The 26028-nt window shown below is 43.2% G+C and overlaps 1 protein-coding gene across 2 annotated transcripts; it reads left to right on the forward strand.

Moving 5' to 3' along the window:
* The first annotated feature begins 1292 nt into the window (after window positions 1-1292).
* mrc2 (mannose receptor, C type 2) lies at window positions 1293-25592 on the forward strand. 2 transcript variants are annotated; one of them, XM_034712265.1, is made up of 29 exons: window positions 1293-1628; window positions 6651-7055; window positions 8590-8763; window positions 8847-9011; window positions 11152-11265; window positions 11502-11645; window positions 11751-11942; window positions 12605-12759; window positions 12918-13022; window positions 15265-15380; window positions 15480-15634; window positions 16666-16883; window positions 17154-17296; window positions 17375-17471; window positions 17563-17692; window positions 17851-17883; window positions 18018-18184; window positions 18385-18553; window positions 18643-18785; window positions 18926-19034; window positions 19695-19861; window positions 19952-20060; window positions 20167-20411; window positions 20513-20675; window positions 20765-20914; window positions 21137-21250; window positions 21610-21789; window positions 22134-22157; window positions 23189-25592. In XM_034712265.1, the coding sequence occupies exons 1-29, from the start codon at window positions 1502-1504 to the stop codon at window positions 23407-23409; spliced, it is 4434 nt and encodes a 1477-aa protein (XP_034568156.1). In that variant the 5' UTR covers window positions 1293-1501; the 3' UTR covers window positions 23410-25592. The 2 variants fall into 2 exon arrangements, with proteins under 2 accessions (XP_034568156.1, XP_034568157.1); XM_034712266.1 differs by lacking the exon at window positions 1293-1628 and adding an exon at window positions 5351-5786.
* The last annotated feature ends 436 nt before the right edge of the window (window positions 25593-26028 follow it).

Raw genomic sequence — 26028 nt, forward strand, 5'->3', positions numbered from 1 at the left:
CTGCACAGCAAACGCTCGCTCACCCTTAGACTTCAGCTTTGTGACGGGAACTTTAAGGAGGTTCCTAAAATCTATTCTAAAAGCAATGGGCAGCCAGTGTAGGGTCATTAAAACAAGAGTAATGTTCTCTCTCTTCTTGGTTTTAGTTAAAACCAAGAAGAAAATTATTTATTTTGACAGAAATAAATCGGTGTGCCTCAATCTTTAATTATTTCTGGAAAATATTGCACTACTGCTGGGGAGCAGGGAGCACAGACAGGGACAGGAAAAGACTTAACAGACTGGTCAGGAGGGCCAGTTCTGTCCTGGGCTGTCCTCTGGACTCCATAGAGGAGGTGGGTGAGAGGAGGATGTTAGCCAAGCTGACATCCATCATTGACAATCCCTCTCACCCCCTGCATGAGACTGTGGGGTCCCTGAGCAGCTCCTTCAGCAGCAGACTGAGACTCCCACCCTGCAGGACGGAGCGCTACCGCAGGTCCTTCATCCTATCTGCAATCAGACTGTTTAACACCAGCACTGCTGTGTGTATATATCTGTAATAGTTGCCATATTTTATTTTATTCTATTTTATTTTATTTTATTTTATTTTATTTTATTTTATTATATTATATTTTAACTTTGTCATTGCTATTATTATTGTTATTATATATTTTAACTATGTTAGTACATTGTTGTATTCCCCTGTCCCATGTTGTAAGCTGCTGTAACAAGAATTTCCCCCAACTGGGGACAAATAAAGTATATCTTATCTTACAAAAGCATGTAATTTGTGTCATCTTTCATTTCAATGTTATTATGACACTGTAAAACCACATGCATACATTTATTCATATTACTTTACCATATCCTGAATTTTTTTTCTTGGCTATACAAGGGATACTTGGCTGAAATTGTTTTTGAAAGGGGGCACACAAGACAAAAACAGTTTGAGAACCCCAGCTTTAATACCTCTTATAGCTTTTTGTACAGTGGTGTCGTCATTGCTCTACTTATTCAGCTGCAGTTGAAGATCTTGAAGATGGATCTTGAAGATCCATGAAGATCCATGAAGATCCATGGATCCATTTTTGAAAACCCAAAGTGAATCCCAAGTTTTTATACTGGCATCATTCAACAATGTAACCCCTACAAGAGAAACACAACATCCTCTAATACCTCTTTTAGCTTTTTGTACAGCTTCATCGCTGCTGTATTTATTCAGCTGCAGTTGGGGGTCCTCTTGCAGGTCCGCGGGCCCCCTGTTTGGAACCATAAAAACACACGTACACACACATTGTTGACGCGGCTCCATTCATTTCAGACTCATCGGACTGCGAGGCAGACGGAGCTCTAGCGGTCAAACTCAGCCGATCTGCATCCTCCGTCCTCAGAGTGAAACACTGGCGCAGTTTCTGCTCCGGCTTCACTTTTTCCTTCTGTTTTTTTTTTTTTGCAACGTGTGTGTGAGTCTGAGAGTGTGTGTGTGTGTGTGTTTGTGTGTGTGGTATAGTTTTTGAGCATGCAAGGCAGCGGTCGTCACCGAAACAAGGAGTTTAAAAGAACATGGACAAATCGGCATCTTATCTTTTACAAATGCACTTTATATTTATTCTTCTTTAGTCTGGAGCTGAGGAGCAGCGGCACGGGTGAGACACAGCTCAACTTTTCATTTCATTCAAGTCAAAAAGTGGAGAGAGAGAGAGAGAGAGAGACCGGGCGGACATTAAACGTGCTGTGCATGCATTTGTTTGGTGAAGACTTTGAGGGAGGAAAAAGCAGCAGAGAGAGGAGAACAGGGAGGATATTTTCTCAGTTTGCTGGATTTGGTTCCTCGGAATCCCACGAAGCAAAAGTCCGAGCTGTGAGTGGAACCAGATGTGGGGAAAAACGGGGGGAGGAGGGAATAGGGGGCTGCTGGCTGGCTTTAGTGTCTCTTTTGTCATTACTATTAACACTTAAAGTTAAAGGAAAGCTGCAGAGCATGGCACATTCTCATTTGTTGTTCCACATTTGGACCAGGAGAGGAGGGATTTTTTTTTTTAGGCTGGATTGTAAAGCAGACGCAGAGTGACGCTTGATTTGGCACCCTGCGGGCAGATGTGACCTTTACATCCTGTTACAGACTGCAATTAACACATTCAGCACAGTCCTGCACAGATACCACACCATTACATGTTATGTGATGCCATGATGCTGTTAACTTCTGATGAACCAGGCACTCAGAAGATAACATTCACAGCTACACTAAGATAAATAGTTGTATTATTTTTAATGAGATAATCAGTTTGATAAAAACACAAAGTGATTGAAGTTTCCAATCTGAACTTCTTGTATCCTGCTTTGATCAGAGCATCATTCTGTGTTTAATACTCTGATTTATCTCTTTGGTTTGATGTTAAAGCTGATAATTATGTGGGTTACAACCCCACACTCTACACTCCTCTCCCTCACAGCAGCTAAACACACATCCTTAATAATCTAGTGTTTTGAGAGACTCTGTCTCTTTACTTTAAAGTGACTAAGTTGCACCCATCTGCTGTCAAATTCCCCCGCTGCCAAAGACAAGAATCCCTTCTCAGTCACTTGTGAATCAAACTGAGGAGCTGCAGAGATAATAAGCATTGTTGATTCGTTCTTGGAGATGCTGTCTCTTTGGATTTGTTACATGGATGCTTTTACAATCTCCAGTCACCATGAACTTAAATGCATTTAGTGCTAGATAGACAGAGATGGAGTTATGTGGTGTCTGGTGCCACCTCTTTGTGCTGTATTGTTGTGGATGTAAGGAAATGTGATTGAAGACTGACATGACTGCATTCTGTCTTAGTTTGTTTAGTCATGGATGCTCAAACACGTGATGTGCAAAATAAATGTACCACTGATTAATTACAAAGACAGCTCTGCAGTGTTCTGGCCTCCTTTGCAAAATATCCATCAAAGTGAATCTCAGTTAATTTACCGCTTCCTGTTAATCGCATCATTGGCTCTACTTCATGCAGTTATTTACAACGTGATAACTTGTTATCCTGCTTGTTTTGTGCACAAGTGTGGGAATGAAAAAATATACCATCAGCATGTTGTTCACACTTTGGTTTCTAAATTTGATGAGCAAATTCAAGGGAGATTGTGTGTCTGAGTGTGGCTGCAAAATGCAAACATGCCCCCCCTCTCTCTGCTCCCCCCATTTTTCTCAGATGAGGTTAAAACCTGTCCGCAGTCCTGGTTGCTTCAGAGGCCAGACCACCATAAAACACCAAAGAAACAAACACAGTGTGCTGGAATTTCCTGCCTGTTTGTCTGTTGCCATTGTATCACACTGACCAGTTAAGGTCCTGTTTTTGTAATCTCAGACATCTGTCAAAATAAGAAAAGCTTACAGGAAAAGCATTTATCGCTAACCTCATCTTTCTCTGGATGAAATGCAGAAAGAGACGCAACCAGATTTTCAGATTATTCAGCAGTAACAGTGAGTCACAACCCAGCAGACCGTGTGATATCGAGAAGTTTTCTCAACTGATAACATCTCAGGTTTCAGTATCCTTCTCAAACCTGAGGAGGTGGAAGTTCTGGGAATATCTGCCTCTCTTGGCGGGTGTTGCTGGTTGTTCTTGGCCGTGGGTTTGAGCTTCTCTCTTTAGAAGGAAACCGTCTTGAGTGTTTCAGAAAAACGGGGTGACGGGGCAAAGAAGAGGATGAGATCACAGCAGGAGAGCTGTTGTGGCTTAGCTTTCACAGCGCTCAATGGCTTAAAGTTAATCTGGAATTCTGCACTCTCTCTGATTGCCCGTGAGTTTTTCTCACATCAAACATCCAGTTGTGTCGCCCCTCCAGACTGGAATTAAAACTTCCTTTTTGAATTTGCTTCTCGCTGTCTGGGACTTCAGCTTCAGGTTGCCTAGTGGCTCAAAAGCTTTCGCCTTGAAAGTCTCACATCGCCACCATGTTAATACTGAGCTTATAATCACATTCTGAAGAGAATTCAACCCACAATGCAATGCTTATTTCTACAGGGCTGGCTTTGGTGTGAAGATCTGCCCACAGGCACCGTTGGAGCTGACTCTGCTCTATTTTTGAAAATGGCTTTAATTCGTATTGTGAAAAATGACAAATGGCATCAGACTGATTTATAGCCACGCTTTGTTGACTAGTCAGTGTTGTGTAAGTCAAACCGTTGAAGTATCCTTAAGGATTTTCTTTCAATGAGGAGTATAACTAAATCCTGAGCTGAGATTATAGTGCATCAACATTTTAAAGTCTGTTGTGGCAGACATCCTTCTGTAATTGCAGAGTGGAGATAAATTACTTCAGAGAGCTGTGGACATGTCTGTCACAGAGCGCTTTGTGTGAACTGTCCTGAGGGCGTGAAGGCTGTTTTCACACTATTAATATTGATGTCTAATCAGGGGTTGATGGGAAATGTAGTCTGTTGAGGGAATAACTTCTCAGTGCATGATACATTGTCTGAGAGAGCTGTGTTATTCCTGCTCTGTGAGCTTGCAGAGACTACATGTACCAGGATGCATTGCTCTGCGGCTTTTCTTTTAGTCATAAACTCTGAATGACTTTTAGAGGTGGGTCAAAATAATAAATCAGACTGACTTAATGGAGCAGGGATTTAAGTTTTATTGTATGCATTAAAAAGAAAAATGATCAGTTATTTCTCCAAAGTTTAAAAATGCTGAGTGCTTTGATGTTCTATGATGGTAATGTAAATATATATGGTTGTTTAATGGAGGAAATAAGCATCCTAACCTAAATTAAAAAGCTTGGATCTTTGGTTATTGTGATCATGGGAGTGTATCCCTTTTTTTTAAAGTAAACAATTCTTTTTTTTTAAGAAAATGATCAAACTACGATGTTTTTCCTGTCAGTACTAGCTCTGATGGATACACCAGAGAGTAACTTTCCACAAAAACACTTCTGTTTTGGCCATTTTTTCCCCATTTGATCCCGCTCTGGATTATGTTGCATTAATAAGAGTGACCAGCGTCATGGAAAGAGTCTTCTCCCAAAAACAACAGTGATGTTTTATAATATTTGGATCAATGTTTGGATACAGTAGAAGTTTATTCCTCTGGAAATTCGTCCTGTGTGCATAAAACAATGCACTGGAAGCAAACAGGCCTAACAGCCGGGTGTTACTGTGAGAGGGGTGCTGTTATAAAAAGAGCAGGGGAGTGATTATATCTCATTACACGGTAAAGAGCACTTTCAAACTGTAGCTGAACCGCTCTGTCACTGCGCTCTGATTCTGTGTTTGCTACCGAGCAAAGTGCGAACACTGCTTCTGAGAAACTCGACCACAGAGGCCGAGGGCAAGAAGAGGGGCGTGTCGGTCGTCTCCTCCAGATTACAGGGGTGTTTTTTTATGGAGCGCTGGATGAGACTCTATTGTCTGTGTGTCTATAAAAGCAGCACAGGAGGTTTGAAGTGTTTCAGCTGAGAGGTAGGAAACGAGGGAGGGAAAGCTCTGATGAGTGGACAGAAGTGGCCATGCGGGAGAGTTGTGTTTTTCAACCAAATGCCCGGTGATCTTTTCCCACCTTCCCCACTTCCTGGCCTCTCACAGGAGCCTGTCGAGAGGGAAATGCTGAGGGTCTTACTTTCTCTCCTCTTGATCTGAGTTCTGACTGCAGGCGTCCATGTGGGTGCTTTTTATTTACATAATTTCAGCAGGACCTTAATTTAGAGTTGCGCCTACACTTGTGTGTCTTTGTCTCTCTTTCCCCCACCTTCAGGCAGACTAACAACCACACACCATTCACAATCCTGGCGTCTAGGCTACCGATCTCTGAATCCTTAAGGTATAAATAGACGTGAAAAAAAGGAAACCACATTCTGTTGAGAAATGACTTTTTTTTCTTTTCCTGAAATTCCTGTCATCGAGGCTGGCGCTGGTTCATGCTCTGACTGTGTTAAGCTCAACATCTTTACACAGTAACTCTTGTTGTTCGGCTCATGTTGAACGTGTTTCGTCATTTTGGTGGGTATGCTGTGTGGGTAACACCTCACAGGCTGTTATAACTCCTCAGAGAACAATACAGAGGTAATGCCAATAAAGGCGTCTCTGTACAGCAGAGAGAAGGCTGCAGACTGGAAACACTTATTCAGCTGACCTTTGAGGATCACTGTAGATTCACTCAATTCATCAGATTCAGATCTGTTTGAATAACAGTTATTTAAATACACTGTCACTCTGCAGATTATTATAAAAACATCCCGACATACTTTTCCTCCAAAACCACTAAATGTAGGGTAAAAGGTAACTCCAGGTCGAGCTGTAGGAATGGTGTGAACTCTTGAGACCTCATGCATGTTGGTATGCTACAGTTAATCTTTCATTAAAAACATGTGTTCTCACTTTACAGAGTTTATAGCATGATGTTCCTGCAGCTTTTTACAGCAAAAACAGCTCAGTAATGTAATGAGTACACAAGTTTTAAGTGTTATATCAGCATCATTTAAGAGGCCTGATAACAGAACAGAATTGCGTCACACTGAGACATCAGAGGCCGGATCCCACACTAGTTACTGACCCGGCACTGCATCCATTAATAGAGATATTGATCCAGCCTCTGACCTGTTCTCTTGCCACATTAGCTGCTAACACGGAATCCCGCTTTCATCAGAGTTATTGACTAATGCTCTGTTTCCCTCTCCCTGCACAGCGCCGCTGGACTCTGATGACGACTTTGCTTTCTTCCATGAGGGCGTCCAGGGGTGCCTGGGGGTGCTGGATCGCTCCCTCATCCCGTCCACCTCCTGCGAGGATAGCCACCAGCGCTGGAAGTGGGTGACGCGGGGGCGCCTGTTCAACCTGGGCTCCTCAATGTGCCTGGGCATGACCACTGGGAACCTCACCAAGAGGGACAAGTCTCCTCTGGGGTTGTACGTCTGTGACCGAGAGCCGCCCGCAGTGCGATGGACCTGGAACTGTGGCCAGGTGTTGGACACCTTAAACAACTACCTTCCCATCCCCTCTATTTGGAACTCCTCTGAAGCGTCCTCGCCCTCTAAGTTTAAATGGACAGTACATGGAGGCGCAGAGGACCTGTGCTCAAAAACATATCGTGGTAAGCACACCGGGCATCCAGCAGGTTCAGAGAACACAAAGAGTCTTGAGATTTAGACCTTTACAATTTGGAAAAGTGAAGAAAAATAAGCAGACATGTCAAGGACAAAAGACACACACTTTTTAAATCTGCTGGAGTGATGATTTTAAAACAGCAAAAGAAAGAGGCAGCATAAAAATAGTAAAATAAATAGAAAGAAATAAAGAAAAAATTAACAAAACTATGATTTATTATTTTAAAGAACAAACCAAACTCAGGTTAGACTGAAAAACACAAGACACCAAATATTTCACCCCTCCAGGGCTTTTCCGACACCTCTCATGCAGCAGAGCTCTTACTGGTCCAGTTGTAGTTTTCCAGAGAGCTGCTCCCACTCTGCAGGTTTTGCTGCCTCTGTGTGGCAGAGAGTCTCAGTGTTGTGAAAGCCACAGCTGCATCTGATCAGATAGATACAGCATAATGTTGCTTTAAGGGGATTCGCTAAGGAAGAGTGGCTGTTTGCCAGTCAGAAAGCCAAGCTAAACACTGTTTGTAAACTCCAGTAAACACACAGATGTCCTCGCCCTCCAGAATATTTCTATTTATGTGTAGTTTTCAGTCCACATTAAGCCCAACAGGGTGGTTCACAGCCAAGCCTCGTTTCTGCTGTCAGTGCTGTCAGATCTGAACTATCTCAGAAGTTACACTTTTCATTGACAAACTGTACCGCAGGGCTAAGTCAGGCATGAAAGTATACAGTTCACTGGCTCTGTTTGACTGCAATTAAAACCAGATCTGCCATAAAATACACCCTCCTTCATTATCCGTCCTCTCTTCAGTCCACTGTACTCTCTTTATGGGAAGAGGATTGGTTGCATTGACATTTTTTAGCTTTCGAGTGCTGAACTTCACAAGTTTCTTTGTGAAGTCAGCTGGCTGCTGGGGAGGAATGCCTCTGACATTAGTCAGCCGAGGAGCAGCTCCACTGCAGCCAGCCAGTGGTGGAGCAGAGAGGGACGTCAGGGAGGGAGCATCAGAGCGCTTTCCTCCCCTGTTTAACATGTCTGCCCTACTTTCCATTGGCCTAACTTGTTTTGGTAACGCCACAGCTCTGGCCTCTCTCCCTCGCTCTCTGACTTATTCTTCACAACAAACTTTACAAGTGAAACGTAGAGACTCAAACGATGGACTCATTAACACCACAAAACCTGAGGTAGATTATAACCATCCTAAAAATAGCTCCTAATCTGAGATCCTGCTTCATATTAAGAAGTATTTTCTCTTAACTCATGACTGTTGAGTCAGTTCATGATAATAGTTCCTAGTTTTCCTTATAACTATCAAAGTTATTCCTTTCCTTCTCTTTCTTCTGACCTCTTTATGACTCGACTGTTTTTCCTGTAACATCATCCTTTGTTTTCAGCCTGTGTTTAATTATACAAGTCCCTTAGAAAACACATAAGGTATTTCAGTTCAGTGCGGTTAACAGCTTCAGCTTTGGACCAACTCTCCTGCTGCATGCAAGGATTTGAAACCTCTCCTCGTTGCTCCCCAGAGATCTATACAATCCAGGGAAACTCTCATGGCCGCCCATGCTATCTGCCCTTCCTGTATGACGGCCAGTGGTTCCACAGCTGCACAAGCACCGGGCGCGAGGACGGTCACCTGTGGTGTGCCACCACGTTCGACTACGGCAAGGATGAGCGCTGGGGCTTCTGTCCTGTTAAGAGTGAGTACCAACTCTGCGTGTTGAGGACGGTTCTGTCTCTTCTCTGGTGCAACAACCTTCCTGTTTCTCTCCCTCCCTCTCAGGCAGCGGCTGCGAGACGTTTTGGGATACTGACCCACTGACGGACAGCTGCTATCAGTTTAACTTCCAAGCTACGCTGTCATGGAGCGAGGCTCGGATCAGCTGCCAGCAGCAGGAGGCAGACCTGCTCAGCATCACTAAGGTGCATGAGCAGACGTACATCAACGGTAAAGTCATATCGTAGATACTTCTTTGAAATACACTACCAGTCAGAAGTTTGGAGACACCTTCTCATACAAGGGTTTGTATTTATTGTAATTATTTGAAACACTGTAGATTAATACTGAAGACATCAAAACTATGACAGAACATATATGGAATTATCTAATTAACAAAAAAGTGTTAAACAAAGCAGAATATATTTTATATATTAGATTCTGTAAAGTAGGCCCCTTTTTCCTTCATGACAGCTTTGCACACTCTTGGTATTCTCTCAGTCTGCTTCATGAAGTGGTCTCCTGGAATGGTTTCTAATTAACATGAGCCTTGTCAAGAGTTCATTTATAGAATGACTTGCCTTCTTAATGTGTTTGAGACCATCAGTTGTGTTGTTCAGAGGTAGGGTTAGCACACAATGGATAGTCCTATTTGACTACTGTTGTAATCCAGATTACGGCAAAACCAGATTATTTCATAGTTCTGATGTCTTCAGTATTAATCTACAATGTGGAAAATAATTGAAACCATTGCATGAGAAGGTGTGTCCAAACTTTTGACTGGTAGTGTATATACTGATATGTTTTCCTGTCTAATAAAACTCAAAAGCCTTCACCTATATTAAGAAATCACTGGTTATGTTAATGCAGAAGTAGATGACCTCGTTTTTAGTCAGGGTAGAAACATAGCTACTGGACCAACTCAACAGTTACATTTATTTTGTTCTTTTTTTTGCTTTTTATTAGTGAAAGAAAGAATACAAGACACAGCAGTGACATTAAAAACAAACAAGATCATCTAACAATAAAAGGAAACAAACAAAACAAAGGGGATGAAGTGCAAACACATGACCAGGAACAAAGAAAAGTAAGAACAAAAACAAAATAGAGAGGGAAGAAGATTGACAGAAATGAACTAATGGTGAGAGATTGATTTTATAGACTTGGGTTTCTAAAAAAATAATATGCAGTATACAAACTACATTTATATGTGGAAGAAAGAAGCAATAATGCATACATAATAATATAATAACTTTATTTATATAGCACCTTTAAAAACAAATGTTTACTCCTGCTTTGACAAACAAAGCATGGTTCGAATAACAAAGAAAACCTTTTGACAGACAGGGAGGAGGAATTCTAATAATTCAAAACAGAATGCATGTAAATTAAACAGAGTGAAGTGGTGTGACAATAGACCAAAAAAATCATTGTTTAAGAGGTTTTTCAAGGATGAATAAATCAAAACAAATAAATAAAAATGGATGAGTAAATAAAAGCATTAAAAGGACAATAAAAGAGGTTTTCAGAATGAGAGGACGACATCACATCGGGAAAATTAGAAAAAGTGAAAAGAACAAATTAGGAACATTCAAATAATAAAACTAAATTAAAATAAAATGAATAAAGAGATAACTATTTGTGTAATGAGCACTGCTGAGGTTTAAGTTGTGCTATGCACTAGCATGCATACTCCAAGGTGTGTATTATTCAGCAGGAAACACACTCACAGACATAGTTAATCTGAATACATCAGCAAAAACAACTCAAAAACATGTCACCAGCACAAATTAATCCTCACTCAGCAGATATTACATTAACAATCTACTCACCCACCCATAAATTAAAGGGACAATCTGAATGTATTGACATGTAAGGTTGCGATTTCACCTTTTACAGCTTTGTTCAAATTGTTATTGAAGGTAATAATCTTTGAGGTCTTCTCTAATGTCTCTAAAAGAGCGCTGCGTCATCATCTCCTCAATAAAGCTTTATTTATTCCCTGGAATAAGCACATAAAAAGATCTCAGGTGTTAATGAAACATTTCCTGAGCAACACTAACTCATATTTTCTGTTTTGAATCCTCCTCTCTGCAGGAGTTATTGATTTCTGGATGTTCTGACTCTCCTGCCGATATTAAGCCCCGCTCGTCGCTCATCGCTCATGCTATTCTTACATAACTATTCTGTTATCTACGCACTCCAGTGTAGGCAGACACAATCATAGCTGACTTGAGATATTATTAGTCCTAAGTGGAAGCACACTACTTAGTGCTTTCTTTTGTTTTGTCTTCTTTTACCAGATTACGTAAAGCGTTTGAGCAGCTGTGGGGTTTTATAACATTGAGGGATGCTGCTCTCTCTGTTTCAGGTTTACTGACAGGCTACAGCGCTGCGTTGTGGATCGGCCTCAATGACCTGGACACCAACGGGGGCTGGCAGTGGGCCGACTCATCCCCACTCAAATATCTCAACTGGGAGACAGGTTCGACCGTAAAAATAACTCAACCTTTCTGCCTTCTTTAAGCTTGGAGTATCTCTGACTTTTTAAAGACAAAATATTTACTCCCCACAGACGGCTGAATGAGCATGTTGCTTATTTTTAACAGCACGCTGGTCTAAGTTTAAATACACACTCTGTGGCCTGCAGTGTAACCACAGGTTCAGTGCCATGAACGAGGGCACCTTGGCATCAGTTGTGTTCTTCCTGTCATCCTGCAGACCAGCCAGACCATGCTGATGAGGAGAACTGCGCTGTGATCAGGACTGAGTCATCGGGTCGTTGGCAGAACCGCGATTGTTCTGTTGCTCTGCCGTACGTCTGTAAGAAGAGGCCCAATGCTACCCTCGACCCCTTCACTACTGGTGAGTGTGATGATGTGTGAATAAATCCATTATTACAGCTGTTACGGTCTCGTCTGAGAGTCAAAGTCCTCATTCTGATTGCTTTTTATCTCCTCGCTCCCACAGACTCGTGGGCAGATGATGAGAAGTATGATTGTGATGTGGGCTGGCAGGCTTTCCAGGCCGGCTGCTACAAGCTGACTTCAGAGAAATTAGACTGGGACACTGCTCAGAAAACCTGTCAGAAGATGGAGGCTAACCTGGTCAGCGTCCACACCCTACCTGAGCTGGAGTTCATCCTGCACAACCTGAAGAGAGGTGATGTTCATTTTACACTCTACTGAACTTTTACCCTGAACATGATGGTCGATGAAGCGAACCACAGGGCAACAACTTCTAGTTTACTTTGAGAGGTATAATCAAATATTGATGACTTTACTCTGGACAGGATGAATCAGGATTCTTTTTATATAAGTATAAATACAAAAAAGGACAAAGAGGAAGATCAGGAGAACAGGAGTGTGTGTGACTAGTGTTGAAGAGCAGAAGGTTCAGGAAGAGTTCACACACTCTTAAATCTATTCCAACACGCTTCAGATTCTGTTGGTCTGTTCCTATTTTCAGCACCAGGGATCATGGTGCATTGTTGTGTCAGCTCTGCCCTCTCCATGGTGCACTCTTTGAAAATATGAACTCAATTCAATGTTTATTTCAGCTGCTTTGCTTCAGAGCATGCCCACATTTTCAGCTCAAACGTAGTGGAAACCAGGCCGCTCATCCCTTCTGTGAGCTGGAAAACAGCAAATGAAGTGAGGGGATGAAGTTTTTAGGTCATGGACGCACTTCAGTTTTGTTATTGAACGAATGGAAAAGTTTGGTAGTTTCATATTAAGATGGTACTCGGATGCCTGACCCTTTTTGTAACTCTATTTTCACTATCTGTTTCTTTAACCTGACCGTGTCTTTGTGCTTGCCGTCAGACGTCGACCAGCTGTGGATCGGGCTCCACGACACTAACATGCAAATGGACTTCCAATGGACCGACAACACGCCCGTCATCTTTACCTACTGGCACCCCTATGAACCAAACAACTTCCGCAACACCCTGGAGGACTGCGTCTCCGTCTGGGGCGCTGTGAGTGACCGTCTGCATCCTCACACCGACCCCTGAGTATTCGGGGCTTTAATGACTGCACAGTAATGGACTCTCACTGTCAGGCCGTCTGCTCTGTTTGTGTATATATCTAACAGCTGTGTTCTGTCTCTTTGTTTGTGTCCTGCTTACATGTGCAGGAGGGCCGCTGGGATGACAGCCCCTGTAATCTGACTCTTCCCTCCATCTGTAAGAAACTGGGAACAAAGAGTGAAGGGAAGCCGCAGCATCAAGAATGCAAAAAAGTAATACTCCTCTTCTCTTATTCTCTTATTGCAGATTTATTCCTCCCTTGACTTTATTATTTTATGCTTCAGATTATCATTTTTATTTTACATGTATCCATTCAGATCTCTCTCTGCGTTTCAGCGCTGTTATTCCAGTTGCTAAGAGTCTGCGGTGTCGCTGCGAGCACAATCATTAGTATAACAATTTCAGCCATCTCTATCACCTTTAACCCTTTATTCCCAGAGCTCCAGTCAACCCTTGACCTTCCACTGGTCCACCAGATCGCCTCCAGTCTGTAACTGTAATATAAATCACTCCCTTAAGACCAGGGAGTTTACCACATTGAACCCTGGACACACACAATCACACACACATGCACACTTTCCCCTCGGCTTAATGCTTCCTGTTCTTTTCTCTCTCACACACACACACACACAGAGAAACTTAAAGTCCTTGAGGCACTCAGATTGGGACATGTTTGTATCTTCTTTCCACAAGTGTAAACAGTAGATAAAACAGACTGAAATGCTCTACCATGCAAACTACTTGTGCCCACATGCTGAATTAAATCCCATCTGGAGGATCCATCTACATCTGTGTGTGATTTCACAGTCCGTAACTCTCTCCAGATGAGACTGCAGACTCTCATACCTGACTTGTCTCTACCTGGCAGAAGCTTTTACTCTGGTCCAGTTGTGCAGTTCGTTGGTGTTTCTCCTTGGTCATTCGTGACATATGAGATGATCAGAAAAGAAATCATGCTGTGTCTTTGGAGCTCCTCTGAGCCGGGTTATATTCCTGCTCAGCGTTGATTTATGAGGCTGAGAGCCGTGCTGTTCCTCAGCTGCTACACTCAACAAAGATCTCTCAGTGGATGCTGCATTTGTTTAGTAAAATGAAACCCTACCCCTTTCCCCCAGGGAGCAAGGCTTCATGGGTGGTAATGTGATGGGGGTCATTTGGCATGGCACAGGCTTCGGGCTCTTCTGCAGCAGATGAGCTCACTTCACACAACATGTGAAACAACAATGACAGACGGCCTGCTGACCACTTCAGCAGTACAACACCACATGATCCTAAAACTGTACACCCCATCCAGTGCTGGGTCATTACTCTGAACGTAACTGTGAGTTTAGATACGCTTGTGTTTCTTCAGGAGATGGGCTTATTAGCAGGATAATTGTGTGTAAATGAAGACAGAGATTAATGAAGATCTCTAGTCTCAGAGGTGGAAGCAGCTGCTTTGGGGCCCTCAGTCATCATGGGGCCCTTAAAATAACTCAGTATGTGCACACACTGTTAAAGTGTTAATTATTTGCATTATGTCTGATTTAGGAGTTATATCTGATATTTTTGCAGGAGGAATGCCAAACTTACATCTGTGTATTTCAAAACAACTCTAATCCATGTTTTAATATTTATTAACAACATGAATAAAACCCTTATCACAATCTTTATGGATAACAGATGTATGGATGAATTCAGGCATGGTGCAGTTGAAGTCTTCCATATTGGAGATGTTTAAGTCTAAATTAATCTCAGTACTGTTCTGTGAACCTGCTCTGAGTCAGCGCTAAAGCTTCGCCTGTCAGACATGAAGAGGAGGGATAAGAAAGAGTGTTAAGAAGACGTGAGTTTCAACAGATCAAACCTCTGCAGCAGCTATAATCTCTGAGGTTTCTGTCGAGATGCCAAACGTGGTTGTGCAAAAAGCCTGTGGTTGGGCTTATTCACATAAAGCTGTATACGAAGTGTCCCTCACCATCATTCTCGCACTAAATCTCAACTCTTTTGACCTCCTGCGCGCTGGCTGCGCTCTGCGTCAGTACACGTCCACAACTGCAGTCGTGAGCTGGCAGGAGGGATTGAGGCCAAGGAAAAGTTACTTCTGCATGCCTGGACTTGTTCTTTTTTTATTCTTTGTTTAGGATACAGCTCACTGGTATAAGTGGACTCACTTCTGCTTTGACTGTTAAGATGGCGTTTAAATCATTTCCCTAAGAGGCCTGTTCATCTCTTTTACCTCCCCTGTGTTTTTGGTTTATTCCCCTAAAGCAGTAATGTTGCTCAGACTCAGAAATCATCTGCAAACCATCATGAATATTTGTCTCCATATTTCAGTTGATGCATATCCAGATCTAGGCTAAGATCCAGATCAGAACATTTTAGAGTTTCACAGCTTTTGAACACAATAAGTTCTTTGTTTGATTTATTTGATATGATTATGTTTTATACTCTCCTCATCTCCTCTTCTCTCAGGGCTGGAAGTGGCACAGCCCAGCTTGTTACTGGGTGGGAGAGGATCTGCATACCTTTGAAGAGGCCAGGAAATCCTGCGAAGACCAGGGAGCCACCCTTGTTACCATTACCAACAGGTGTGTAGCAGCTCACTCTAGAATTACTCGACTCTAAGATATTACTGTGAATTGTTTGTTCTTGCCACTTTTCTGAAAAGTTCTTCTAATCCCTGAAAGGTTCGAGCAGGCCTTCGCCAACAGCCTGGTGTTCGGTCGTGCTGGGGATTCCTTCTGGATCGGGCTGCTGGACAAAGACAGCCCCAGCTCGTTCCACTGGCTCAGTGGAGACGAAGTGTCCTACACAAACTGGAACCGAGACCAACCGAGACCAGGTAGCTCACATCTGTCACATCTGTCACATCTGACATGTTTGTATGGGCTTCATTAGATTGGACTAGATCATGCATTGAAGGATGCAAAGTGACCACAATGCTGAATAAGTCAACACACTGAGACATTTCAAGGATCTACAAGGATGTTTGGTCAAAGGTGTACTGATGAGTGTCAGTGGAGCTGCAGGGATTCAGATAAAGCAAAGTTACACTCCAGAGGAACCAGATATCACCTCTTAAAGATGTGTTTATGTCAGGTGGATCTATTTCACATGTCAACAGCCATGAATGGATGTTTTTTTTACCATGTTCTGTACATGTTTGTTGCATAATTTAAATCTTTATCCATCTGTATCCTGCAAAAGTACATTTATATTTCCTTTCTTTAGTCTTAAACAGACAGTGACTGATGATTTTTTTTTTAAATGATTATTCTGTGAATTCTTTTCTTGATCATTCAACTATCCCAGAGCCAAAAAGACTTTCTCCTTTTGACATAGTTTGACTAACAGTCCAAGATAATTAGTACATTGTGATACAAAACTCAGCAAATCAGTGATAATCATGACATCTGAGAGGCCTGAACTCCAGATTTATTGGATTTTAACTTGTTTTTCTTTTCATCCACTTATTCATTGTTTAACTAAAAGTTTCAGCTGTGTTGCTTCATATCTGGTGAACTGTAATGATCGGTGGTAGGGGTCATTATACTCCATGAATTTAATAGCTGGAGGTTTTCTCCTTCCTAAAAGTTAAAGTCTGTTCAGAATCAGCAGCAGCAAAAAAAAACCAACTGGATTGGTCCCAGACGTTTTTGTCCTTTCCAAATACTGAATCAAACCCACATACCCTCATTTATTGCAATTAAACAGCTTGCACACAGAGTTTTCAGGAAATGTTAATTATTTTGAGGAAAGACTCACTCAAACGCTTAAAGAATATTTTATCTCTTCACCTTATCCCTCAGTTTCCTCACATTTCATCAGTAAAGCTTCTCTTCTTTCACCTTCTTCTCCCCTGTTTCTTTACAGTCGGTATCGACGGTGGTTGTGTTTCTATGGCTACTGGCTTCGCAACGGGCCTGTGGGAGGTGAAGGAGTGTGCGTCATCGAAGGCAAAATTCATCTGCCGTCAGAATCAGGACACGTCTCTGAGCCCGGAGCCCCCCGTCCCTCAGCCCACCCCGAGCCTCAGCGGCTCCTGTCCCAGTGGCTGGAAGAGCAACAGCAACCTGCGCTACTGTTACAAGGTTCTTACAGCAGCAAAGTTTCCCTGCTTCACATCATGTTACAATGTTGGATGTGTCATTTTACTATTATGAAATAAGGAAGTTAGACTTCTCTCAGTATAGAGATATCGGTGCCAATGTCTACATCTATATGTCCATGGAGGTGTAAACATGTTTCTGTGTGTAGGTGGGAAAGGTAGTCAGTAATGGTGGCAGTGAATACCATACATTTTCCAGCAGCACTGCATTTGAATTGAACTGTATTTATACTGTTATCCCCTCGGTGTGCAGGTGTTTCACTCGTTCCAGCTGGAGGGGAAGCAGAGCTGGCTGCAGGCTCACCTGTTCTGCCGGAAACATGGAGCCGACCTGCTGAGCATCACCGGCCACGAGGAGGAGCACTTCATCCTGCAGATCCTCCATGAGACCTTCGGGTAAGTGTGCACTTCTGCCCTGGATGATGTAATGTTTGATGATGAGGATGCTGTTGATGATGATGATGTGGGTCACAGGGAGTCAGAAGAGCACGAGCAGCATTGGTTTTGGATTGGACTGAACCGTAGGAACCCCATGGACAACGGCAGCTGGAAGTGGAGTGACGGCCTGGCTGTGAGTGTTGACAGAAAACAAACAGATGCTGTGCAAACAAACAAAACAGAAGCATGAATGAATAATAACGTGTCCACTCTTTGGGTCTCAGGTCACGTACCAGAACTTTGGCCGGTACTACTACAACATCCGACAGTGTGCTGCAGCAGATTTGGGCACTATGACCTGGCTGGCTATGCACTGTGATTCTGAGTTAGACTGGATCTGCAAAATCCCCAGAGGTACAACAGCAGAGGATTCTCTCTACTCTGTTTGAACATTTTCTCTTCTTCTTTTGAAATGCACTTCAACACCTTCAGCATTATCCTCCGATTGGAGTCCTTTCTCCCATTTTGTATGTCATGAGCACTCTCTTCTCTCCTTTGTGTGTTTTTTTTAGGTAGTGCTGAGAAGGAACCAGAAGTCTCTGAAGGTCAGTCAGCCTTACTTTCTTAGCTTTGAACTCTTCTCTGCATACTTAAATGATTTCCTAAGGGCTTATTTCAAACCCCTTTCTGCTCTCTTTCATGATTGTCTCCTCTTCTTCTCTGATCCCTCATCTGTCAGGAACCAGTTCACCGGAGTGGATTGGCTTCCAGGAGGCTGATTATAAATTTTTTGACCACCGCACCACTTGGGACCAGGCCCAGAGGATTTGCTCCTGGTTTGATTCTTCACTGGCCTCCGTCCACTCTGCTGAGGAAGAAGCTTTCCTGGCCAACACTTTAAGAAAGGCACTGCAAACTTTACCAAGAAGTTCATCATTGTTTGCATGAGCTGATTTAATCCTGCTAGCTTAATGAGGGCACAGCCTCTAGAAATACCTAACAAGCACAAACCTGTGTAATTGTTGCGTCTGTGTTCTGCATGGCAACCTGTGTCTCTGTGTCTGTGGCCTCGACATGCCTTTTCACAGTTTCCCTCTCACCTTCAGATGGTGAAGATGGAGGGTGACAACTGGTGGCTTGGCCTTCACACCTACGAAAACGACGGCCGCTTCCGTTGGTCTGACCGCTCTGTGCTCAATTACGTGTCCTGGGCCCTCGGGAGGCCGCACGCGCTCAGCCGGGATCGCAAGTGTGTCCATTTGTCTATCGGTAAAGGTAAGAACAGCCAGACCAAACTCAATAAAAGACTACATCAAACACATCACTTGTACAGTACATGACCTTTTTGTTTCACTCCCAAACAGCTGACTGGTCCGATCAGAAGTGCCACTCTGACCTTCCCTACATCTGTAAGAAAGTAAATGTCACAGGCACCATTCCTCCGGCTCCATCACCCCCCCACGTCTCATCAGGCTGTCCTGACAGATGGTCTCCCTACCAGCATAAGGTAGAGCTCCAACACAGCAACGCATGCATTTATTCAGTTATTATGCTGAGTCCTACAAAGGATGCACGATGTAGAGAACGCATAAATAACCACACCTAACCTTTAAATCCTGTGTGCCGTGACATCTGGTGTTCCTGCAGTGTTTCAGAGTGTTTGATCAGCCTGACCAGGTCACGTGGTCTGCAGCCAAGTTGAAATGTGAAACAGAGGGAGGAGTGCTGGCAGTGGTGTCCAATCACTTGGAGCAAGGTAATTAAAGCAAGACAGAGATGTCAGAAAGCAGGGAGGGGGTGGAGGAAGCAATTAAAATTAATGAGTCTACCTCTCAAATGAAATGCAGATACTTACTTTCTAAACTTAATTAGGTGTTGTTGAATTTTATAAGTTACATTTCAATTATCTGTCCTTTTGCTTGGTATAAAACTGTACATAATGATCAGGAAGTCATCATGCATCAGATATTTGGGGGCGGCAGTAGCTCAGTCCATAGGGACTTGGCTTGGGAACAGAAGGGTCACCGGTTTGAGTCCCAGTATGGACAATGTTTGGCAAGTGGACTGGTGGCTGGAGAGGTGCTGGTTCACTTGCCTGGGCACTGCCGAGGTGCCCTTGAGCAAGGCACCGAACCCCCAACTGCTTGGGGTGCGCTGGTTGACGGCAGTATCCTTACTCTTGACATCTCTCTCAAAGTGCATGTCCACTGCATGTGTGTGTGTGCATGATTGTATGTATACTGTATATACACCAAAAAACTGCGTGTAGCATGACGAAAAAAACAACACGAGTGAAAAAATTGAATTTGAATTTGAATTTGAAAAATTGAATTGATCAATAAAGTATGTTTCTTTCTTTCTTTATATTTATGTTTCTATCTTTGTTTAAGTTTAAGTCTCTTCTCCTCCTTCACAGCCTTTGTCACCACCCTGCTTTACAACATCACCTCAGACCTTTGGGTGGGCCTCACCTCAGACTCCAAAGGTCATTTCCAGTGGGCCCAGCCTGGCCTGCTCAGCTACACCAACTGGGGTCCTGGAGAGCCCCTGGACAACAGCGGACCACATCACAATAAGACCCGGGTACTCACCACGCTCACCTTTCCAGCGCCGCATGTCATGATTTTGTCCTCAGCGTGTTCCTGTTGTGTTGATTTAAGTGTCTGTCCACAGGGGAACTGTGTGGTGATGATTCACGGGAACCCACTGAAAAACGCCGGCATGTGGGCCTCCAGAGCGTGTGAGATGGAAAGTCACGGCTTTATTTGTCAAAGACAACCAGGTGTGAAATCAGAGTGATAACCACAACAATGTTGACTTAGAAGCGAGAAGAATTCTGCGTAAGTGCGTCAACAAAAGCATCCAAAGTAGTTTTGTTATTTCTTCAGACTCAACTCTCCCAGAGGCCCCGCCTCTCATCCCTGTCACCCTGAAAGACAACATGGAGCTGGAGCTGGGTGGAGTGACATACAGGATTGTGAACAAGCGTCTTGACTGGACGGGCGCTCTGCACCTCTGTGAGTCTTATAATGGGACCCTGGCCACAGTGACAGATCCGTACCAGCAGGCATACCTCACGCTGCTGATCAACAGCCTGCGGCGGCCTGCCTGGGTTGGTCTCTACAGCTACGGAGTGAGTCCTCTTTTGATCACTTTGCATCTCTAGAAGGTTTTTTATTAGAGTCACACAAGTACAAATGTGCTTCCAGTCTGAGGGTAAGTCCATGTTCTCAGGGACGGAGCTTCACCTGGCTGGGTGAAGGAGAAGTGACATACTCAAACTGGAAAGACGGGGAGCCCAATCAGCTGGCTGGATGTGGTCACATGACCACTACTGGGCAGTGGACTATGACTCCCTGTGACGCTAAACTGGACTCTGTCATCTGTCAGATCAGTGGTATGTTTGTACTGAAACTACAGAACTACATATTGTTTATATGTCAGTCTTCTCCCTGGTTTCATCTCTGTGGTTTTCCTCCTTGTCAGATGAGCCTGTGATGCACCAGTGGATCTACCCCGGCCAGTGTCCCCACTCTCTGGGAGACTGGGCGTGGGTGCCTTTCAGAAACAACTGTTACGCCTTCAACCTGCAGAGTCTTAAACTGCAGCAGGATGCACGAGCGTCCTGTAAAAAAGGTAGGCTCAAGTTTTACAGTCTTCTCCTTTTCTGACTACCATGCAGACTTCAGGTGCTGCTAAAAATCTATGACAGCTATTTCAAAGGAACACATCTGAACACTGCAAACACTGTTAACAAAATGCTGTAATGTAAAGAGTTATTCAACAAGCCTGCAGCATCATTATCTACCTTTGTGAACAGTTCTGATTTCTCCTTTTGTCTTGTTGTTTGTTTTCTAGTGGGAGCAGAACTTCTCTCCATCCTGGATGAGACAGAAAATGGATTTGTTTGGGAACACATCCAGAGCTATGCAGAGCAGGCTCACGGCGCCTGGCTGGGCATCAGCGTGAAAGGTCAGGAGGCATTGTCACCTCCATCTGTCTGTACAGCTGCAGACTTAATAACCTTCAGATTTTCATTGTCATACATTTTTAAACACAAGTTAATATATTTTTCAGATGCTTTTGCTCATATTTAATCACCAGGTCTAATTAATTATGATTGTTGAAAGAGAAAGTCATGAAAGACGTGATTAGTCGGAGAAACCTGAGAAGTGGAAAGTTAATTTTGTATAATTAGATCATTTGAGTGAAATGCTCTGAATGAACCTCGGAGTCTGAACAGAAATGTCAGTCAGGACATGACACGACTAATACCAGCTCTCTGGAGTGTGTCTGAAATTCTCCTGTGTTTGTGTGTGTTCCTGCTGCAGGTAGAGGCCTAGTGTGGAGCGAGGACACAGAGATGACATACACCAACTGGGAGGCCCATGACTTTTCCTCTTCTGTTTTGTCTCCTAACTCCTGCTTCTGGATTCAGAGTAACAGCGGCCTGTGGAAGCCGGGCTCCTGCAGAAACCGGACGCATGGAATCATCTGCAAACAGCCTCGCAGTAAGAACACCGGGGAGCTCTGTAGCTGAGAGGAGGTTTAGCTCAGTGGGTTACTTATCAGTGTGACTGTGCTATGCACGGTAAAGCCAGTGGTGGGGAAGGCAGCTGGATTACAAACACAGAAGCTAAGCTCCGTACTGCTTTACGCAGGAGTGAGAAAAATCTACTTGAGCCTCTTTAAAAAGCCCTTCTGACAAAAAGTATAGAAGTTTCAGTGTACACTTTGTTTCTGAATATTTACTGCTTCACCTCAGTGTCAGATAGTGTCACCTTTTTATATGTTTCTTTACCACATAACCGTTTCATCAGCAGTACATTTTTAGTTACAATTCTCCTTTTTTCAGGTGCCGAAACATCAGCTTCTACATGTAAGTGTTCTTCTCTGTGCTACCTTACCCTAACCCTAACAACTCAGGGTCCATGCCTAAACCTAACCCACAGTATTTGTCAGTGGACTTGATCCCTAAACCTAACCTACAGTATTTGTCAGCGGACTTGATCCCTAAACCTAACCTACAGTAATTGTTAGTGGACTTGATCCCTAAACCTAACCTACAGTAATTGTTAGTGGACTTGATCCCTAAACCTAACCTACAGTATTTGTCAGTGGACTTCATCCCTAAACCTAACCTACAGCATTTGTCAGTGGATTTGATCCCTAAACCTAACCTACAGTATTTATCAGTGGACTTGATCCCTAAACCTAACCTACAGTAATTGTCAGTGGACTTCATCCCTAAACCTAACCTACAGTATTTATCAGTGGACTTGATCCCTAAACCTAACCTACAGTATTTATCAGTGGACTTGATCCCTAAACCTAACCTACAGTATTTGTCAGTGGACTTCATCCCTAAACCTAACCTACAGTATTTGTTAGTGGACTTGATCCCTAAACCTAACCTACAGTATTTATCAGTGGACTTGATCCCTAAACCTAACCTACAGTATTTGTCAGTGGACTTGATCCCTAAACCTAACCTACAGTATTTGTTAGTGGACTTGATCCCTAAACCTAACCTACAGTATTTGTCAGTGGACTTGATCCCTAAACCTAACCTACAGCATTTGTCAGTGGACTTGATCCCTAAACCTAACCTACAGTATTTGTTAGTGGACTTGATCCCTAAACCTAACCTACAGTATTTGTTAGTGGACTTGATCCCTAAACCTAACCTACAGCATTTGTCAGTGGACTTAATCCCTTAACCTCACCTACAGTATTTGTCAGTGGACTTCATCCCTAAACCTAACCTACAGTATTTGTCAGTGGACTTCATCCCTAAACCTAACCTACAGTATTTGTTAGTTGACTTGATCCCTAAACCTAACCTTTGGGCTTTGGCAGAAAGTGAATAATATCCACTAACCCTGATACCCATCTTCTTCCTCTCCAAAGCTGACAGTGACCACCTGCCCACTCTCATTGTTGTCATCGTGACGGGCTTGGTGCTGGTGGCGCTGATTGCAGGGTTGATCTACCTGTACCGCCGACGGACCATAGGGTCAGGGGGCTCCTACGAAGGAGCCCGCTACAGTCGGACCAACTCCAGCATGGCTGAGCAGACTGAGAAGAACATCCTGGTGTCAGACATGGAGCTGAACGAGCAGCCTGAGTAACAGCAGCTGATCGGAACCTGGACTGGACCGACCCGTCACAGGAGAGGCGGACTCTGACACACATTGTGGCATTTATATTTTTGTTGTCTCTTTTGAAACCAAAAAAAAAAGAAGATTTTAAAGAGCTGAGGAGCTGTGTAGAGCGCAGCAGGTGTTAAAGTTTTGAATTTGAATCCCGCACTCGCAATCGTCTTTTGCCAAGACTTGACAATTCTATCGGTTTCTCTGCACAAATCAGATCCTTCCATATGCACATCTTTCACAGAGTGTTCCATAAAGGCCATAAGTGGATTTTCTGGGAGTTTGTTTTTATCACAGCTGTAAAAGTTCAATTTGAAATTGGTTTAATGAAATGACTCCTCTTCACCTTTTTCAGTGCCAAAGTCAACTTTTGCACGTTGTATATTTTTTTCATATTCCCAAATGATTGGAAGACTTATGAGAATAGCAGCAAAGTGCTATCACAGCCACAGATTCACTCTTAATGTGTTTCTGTCCTTTAAACACACAGCCACACTCTTCTTCTTCAGGACCAAACCTGTTTGTTCTAAATTTCATTTTGCCATAACAGTATTTACCTGACATTGAGTTGTTTTTTTGGTTGTTTCATCTGGTTCTTTTCTTTTTCATTGACTTGCCATCATCCGTGCAGCTGTAGTGAACTGTTACCGATGATGCATGTGTGGTTTTTGTTCTCCTGCCTCGCTCCTCCTTTCTCATCGGACACGTCAGCACCAGCTGTCAGGCGAGCCGAGGAGGAGGAGGAAGCCCAAATGTGAATGTGTGGAAGGTAACAGGGACCAGTATTAATGGTGACTGTAGACCATGTAAGGCAGTACCTTAGATATGGTACGACTGTGCACATTACTGAGTTCTGTATGAACTCAGCGTGGAAACTGGTCTTTAATAGACTGTCATTTTGGTACTGCAGGACTGAGAGTCATCTTCAGGCGGAGTGACTTTCAGCTTCCATGGCTCTGTGTACGCTTCGGTACTTTCTTCTATTATGTTTCAACTTATTCAGCATTAGTAATTCACTTTCTTTCAGTTAGTAGCATTAAGGTACAATGACTTCTCTGTGATTCAGACTTTTGTTTGTGTTGGCTCTGTATGCCACCATCTGGAGCTGGATCAGCAGTCTTTAAGGACAGTAATTCTCTTTGCCTGCGCCCGCCATAAATTTGCCATATTCATCATTTTTATGGCCCACAGTTCACTTCTCTGTATGTTTTATCTCAAAGATATTATGTCCTTTTAATGATACAGGTTTTATTATGTTTATGACACAGATATGACTTTTAAAGACATTTTAGAAACGTTCCTGCTTTTATGAGACAATTCCAAACAAAGGAAAACATCAGTCACACAAATGACAGCGGCGTATGAGCCAAAGACTGTTTCAAATATAAATTCGCATTAAGAGAAAAACCTTGCTGGGTTCTTTCTATACGTCATTTTTTAGATTTTGCATTTGCACAGCCAAATGAACACATTTTTAGTCATTTGTGTCACTTTATGTTTCTTTCATCAAACATTTTCTTTCCCCTCAGCTCTCGCATTTCGTTCTTCCTGCACAGAGGAATGCTTTGGAGCCGTGTCAGTCTGAGGCTTTTGGGGTTTCACTGAGCTGCTGTGAAAAAAAAACTTCTTTTTCTCCATGAGTTGGACTAAGATAGGGGGGAAGGGAAGAGGAGAGGGAGTAAGGAGAAGTGTGTGTGAGTGTGAGTGTGTGTGTGTGTGTGAGAGTGAGTGTGTGCAGTCTCCAGCTGTGGAATGTTGAGTCGGCAAGAAGAGCGCAGTGGCACGTCTGGAACCAATCAGAGAAAGAGGGCTCAGGGACATGAAGGGTCAGAAGGAGGATTGAAAAAAGGAAACTGGATGAAAGGGAAAAAAGCAGGAGTGTGAGGAGGAGTCAGGGATGTAGGAAGAGAGGAAGGAGGAATGTAGTGGATTGTCCCAGGCTTACCCTGGCCTCTGCTGGTGGTTCACTGTACTTAAACTGTAGAAGATGTGAACTGCCTGTGAAAGTCCGACGCCCCCTTAGTTTGTACATCAGTGAGACTTTGTTTGTGATGCAGGCTGGCGCTCGTCCCTGTGAAGATTACCTGAAGAACCTGTTCAACTTTTTTTGAACTATTTTTGTGTCATTTTTATATGAAAGGAATAAAGAATACGTTCTCAAAGCTTTTGTTCTCACTTTTTTATTCATTGTGGCAAAAAATATTTTTGCTTTTGCAAACACAGAAACACACTTATTGATACGTATTACCATTTTTTTATTTTTTCACTTAAAAAAGAAATCTCCTTTGATAATTCAAGCAGTGCAATTTTCCCACTATCCTGCAGAGAGCAGTGGCAGTTCTACACCAATTTTACTGGGGGGGCAGGCTGGGGCCAAGGGTGTTGTCAGAGGGACACATTCAACCCTGACAGAAGAGACTGAGAAGGGCGAGGACCGGCTGAAAACAAACTGGCAAAACATCAGTGCATCCCTATATACTAGACATATATACTACTGTGTACTATATCAAAATGCAGACTGACAGCAGCTGTTTGGCTGTTTACACTCAACATGAGTCCCTTAGCACTCTAAGGGACTGGAACCAAGTGCCACATGCA

This window comes from Notolabrus celidotus, chromosome 20 (assembly GCF_009762535.1).
Source record: "Notolabrus celidotus isolate fNotCel1 chromosome 20, fNotCel1.pri, whole genome shotgun sequence".
In the NCBI taxonomy this organism is placed as follows: domain Eukaryota; kingdom Metazoa; phylum Chordata; class Actinopteri; order Labriformes; family Labridae; genus Notolabrus; species Notolabrus celidotus.

Coding starts and splice junctions, on each gene's coding strand:
- mrc2 (XM_034712265.1), top strand. CDS start 1,502: ATGCAAGGCAGCGGTCGTCACCGAAACAAGGAGTTTAAAAGAACATGG. Junction 18,554..18,642: donor CCATTTGTCTATCGGTAAAG/GTAAGAACAGCC, acceptor ACTCCCAAACAG/CTGACTGGTCCGATCAGAAG. Junction 21,790..22,133: donor CATCTGCAAACAGCCTCGCA/GTAAGAACACCG, acceptor TCCTTTTTTCAG/GTGCCGAAACATCAGCTTCT.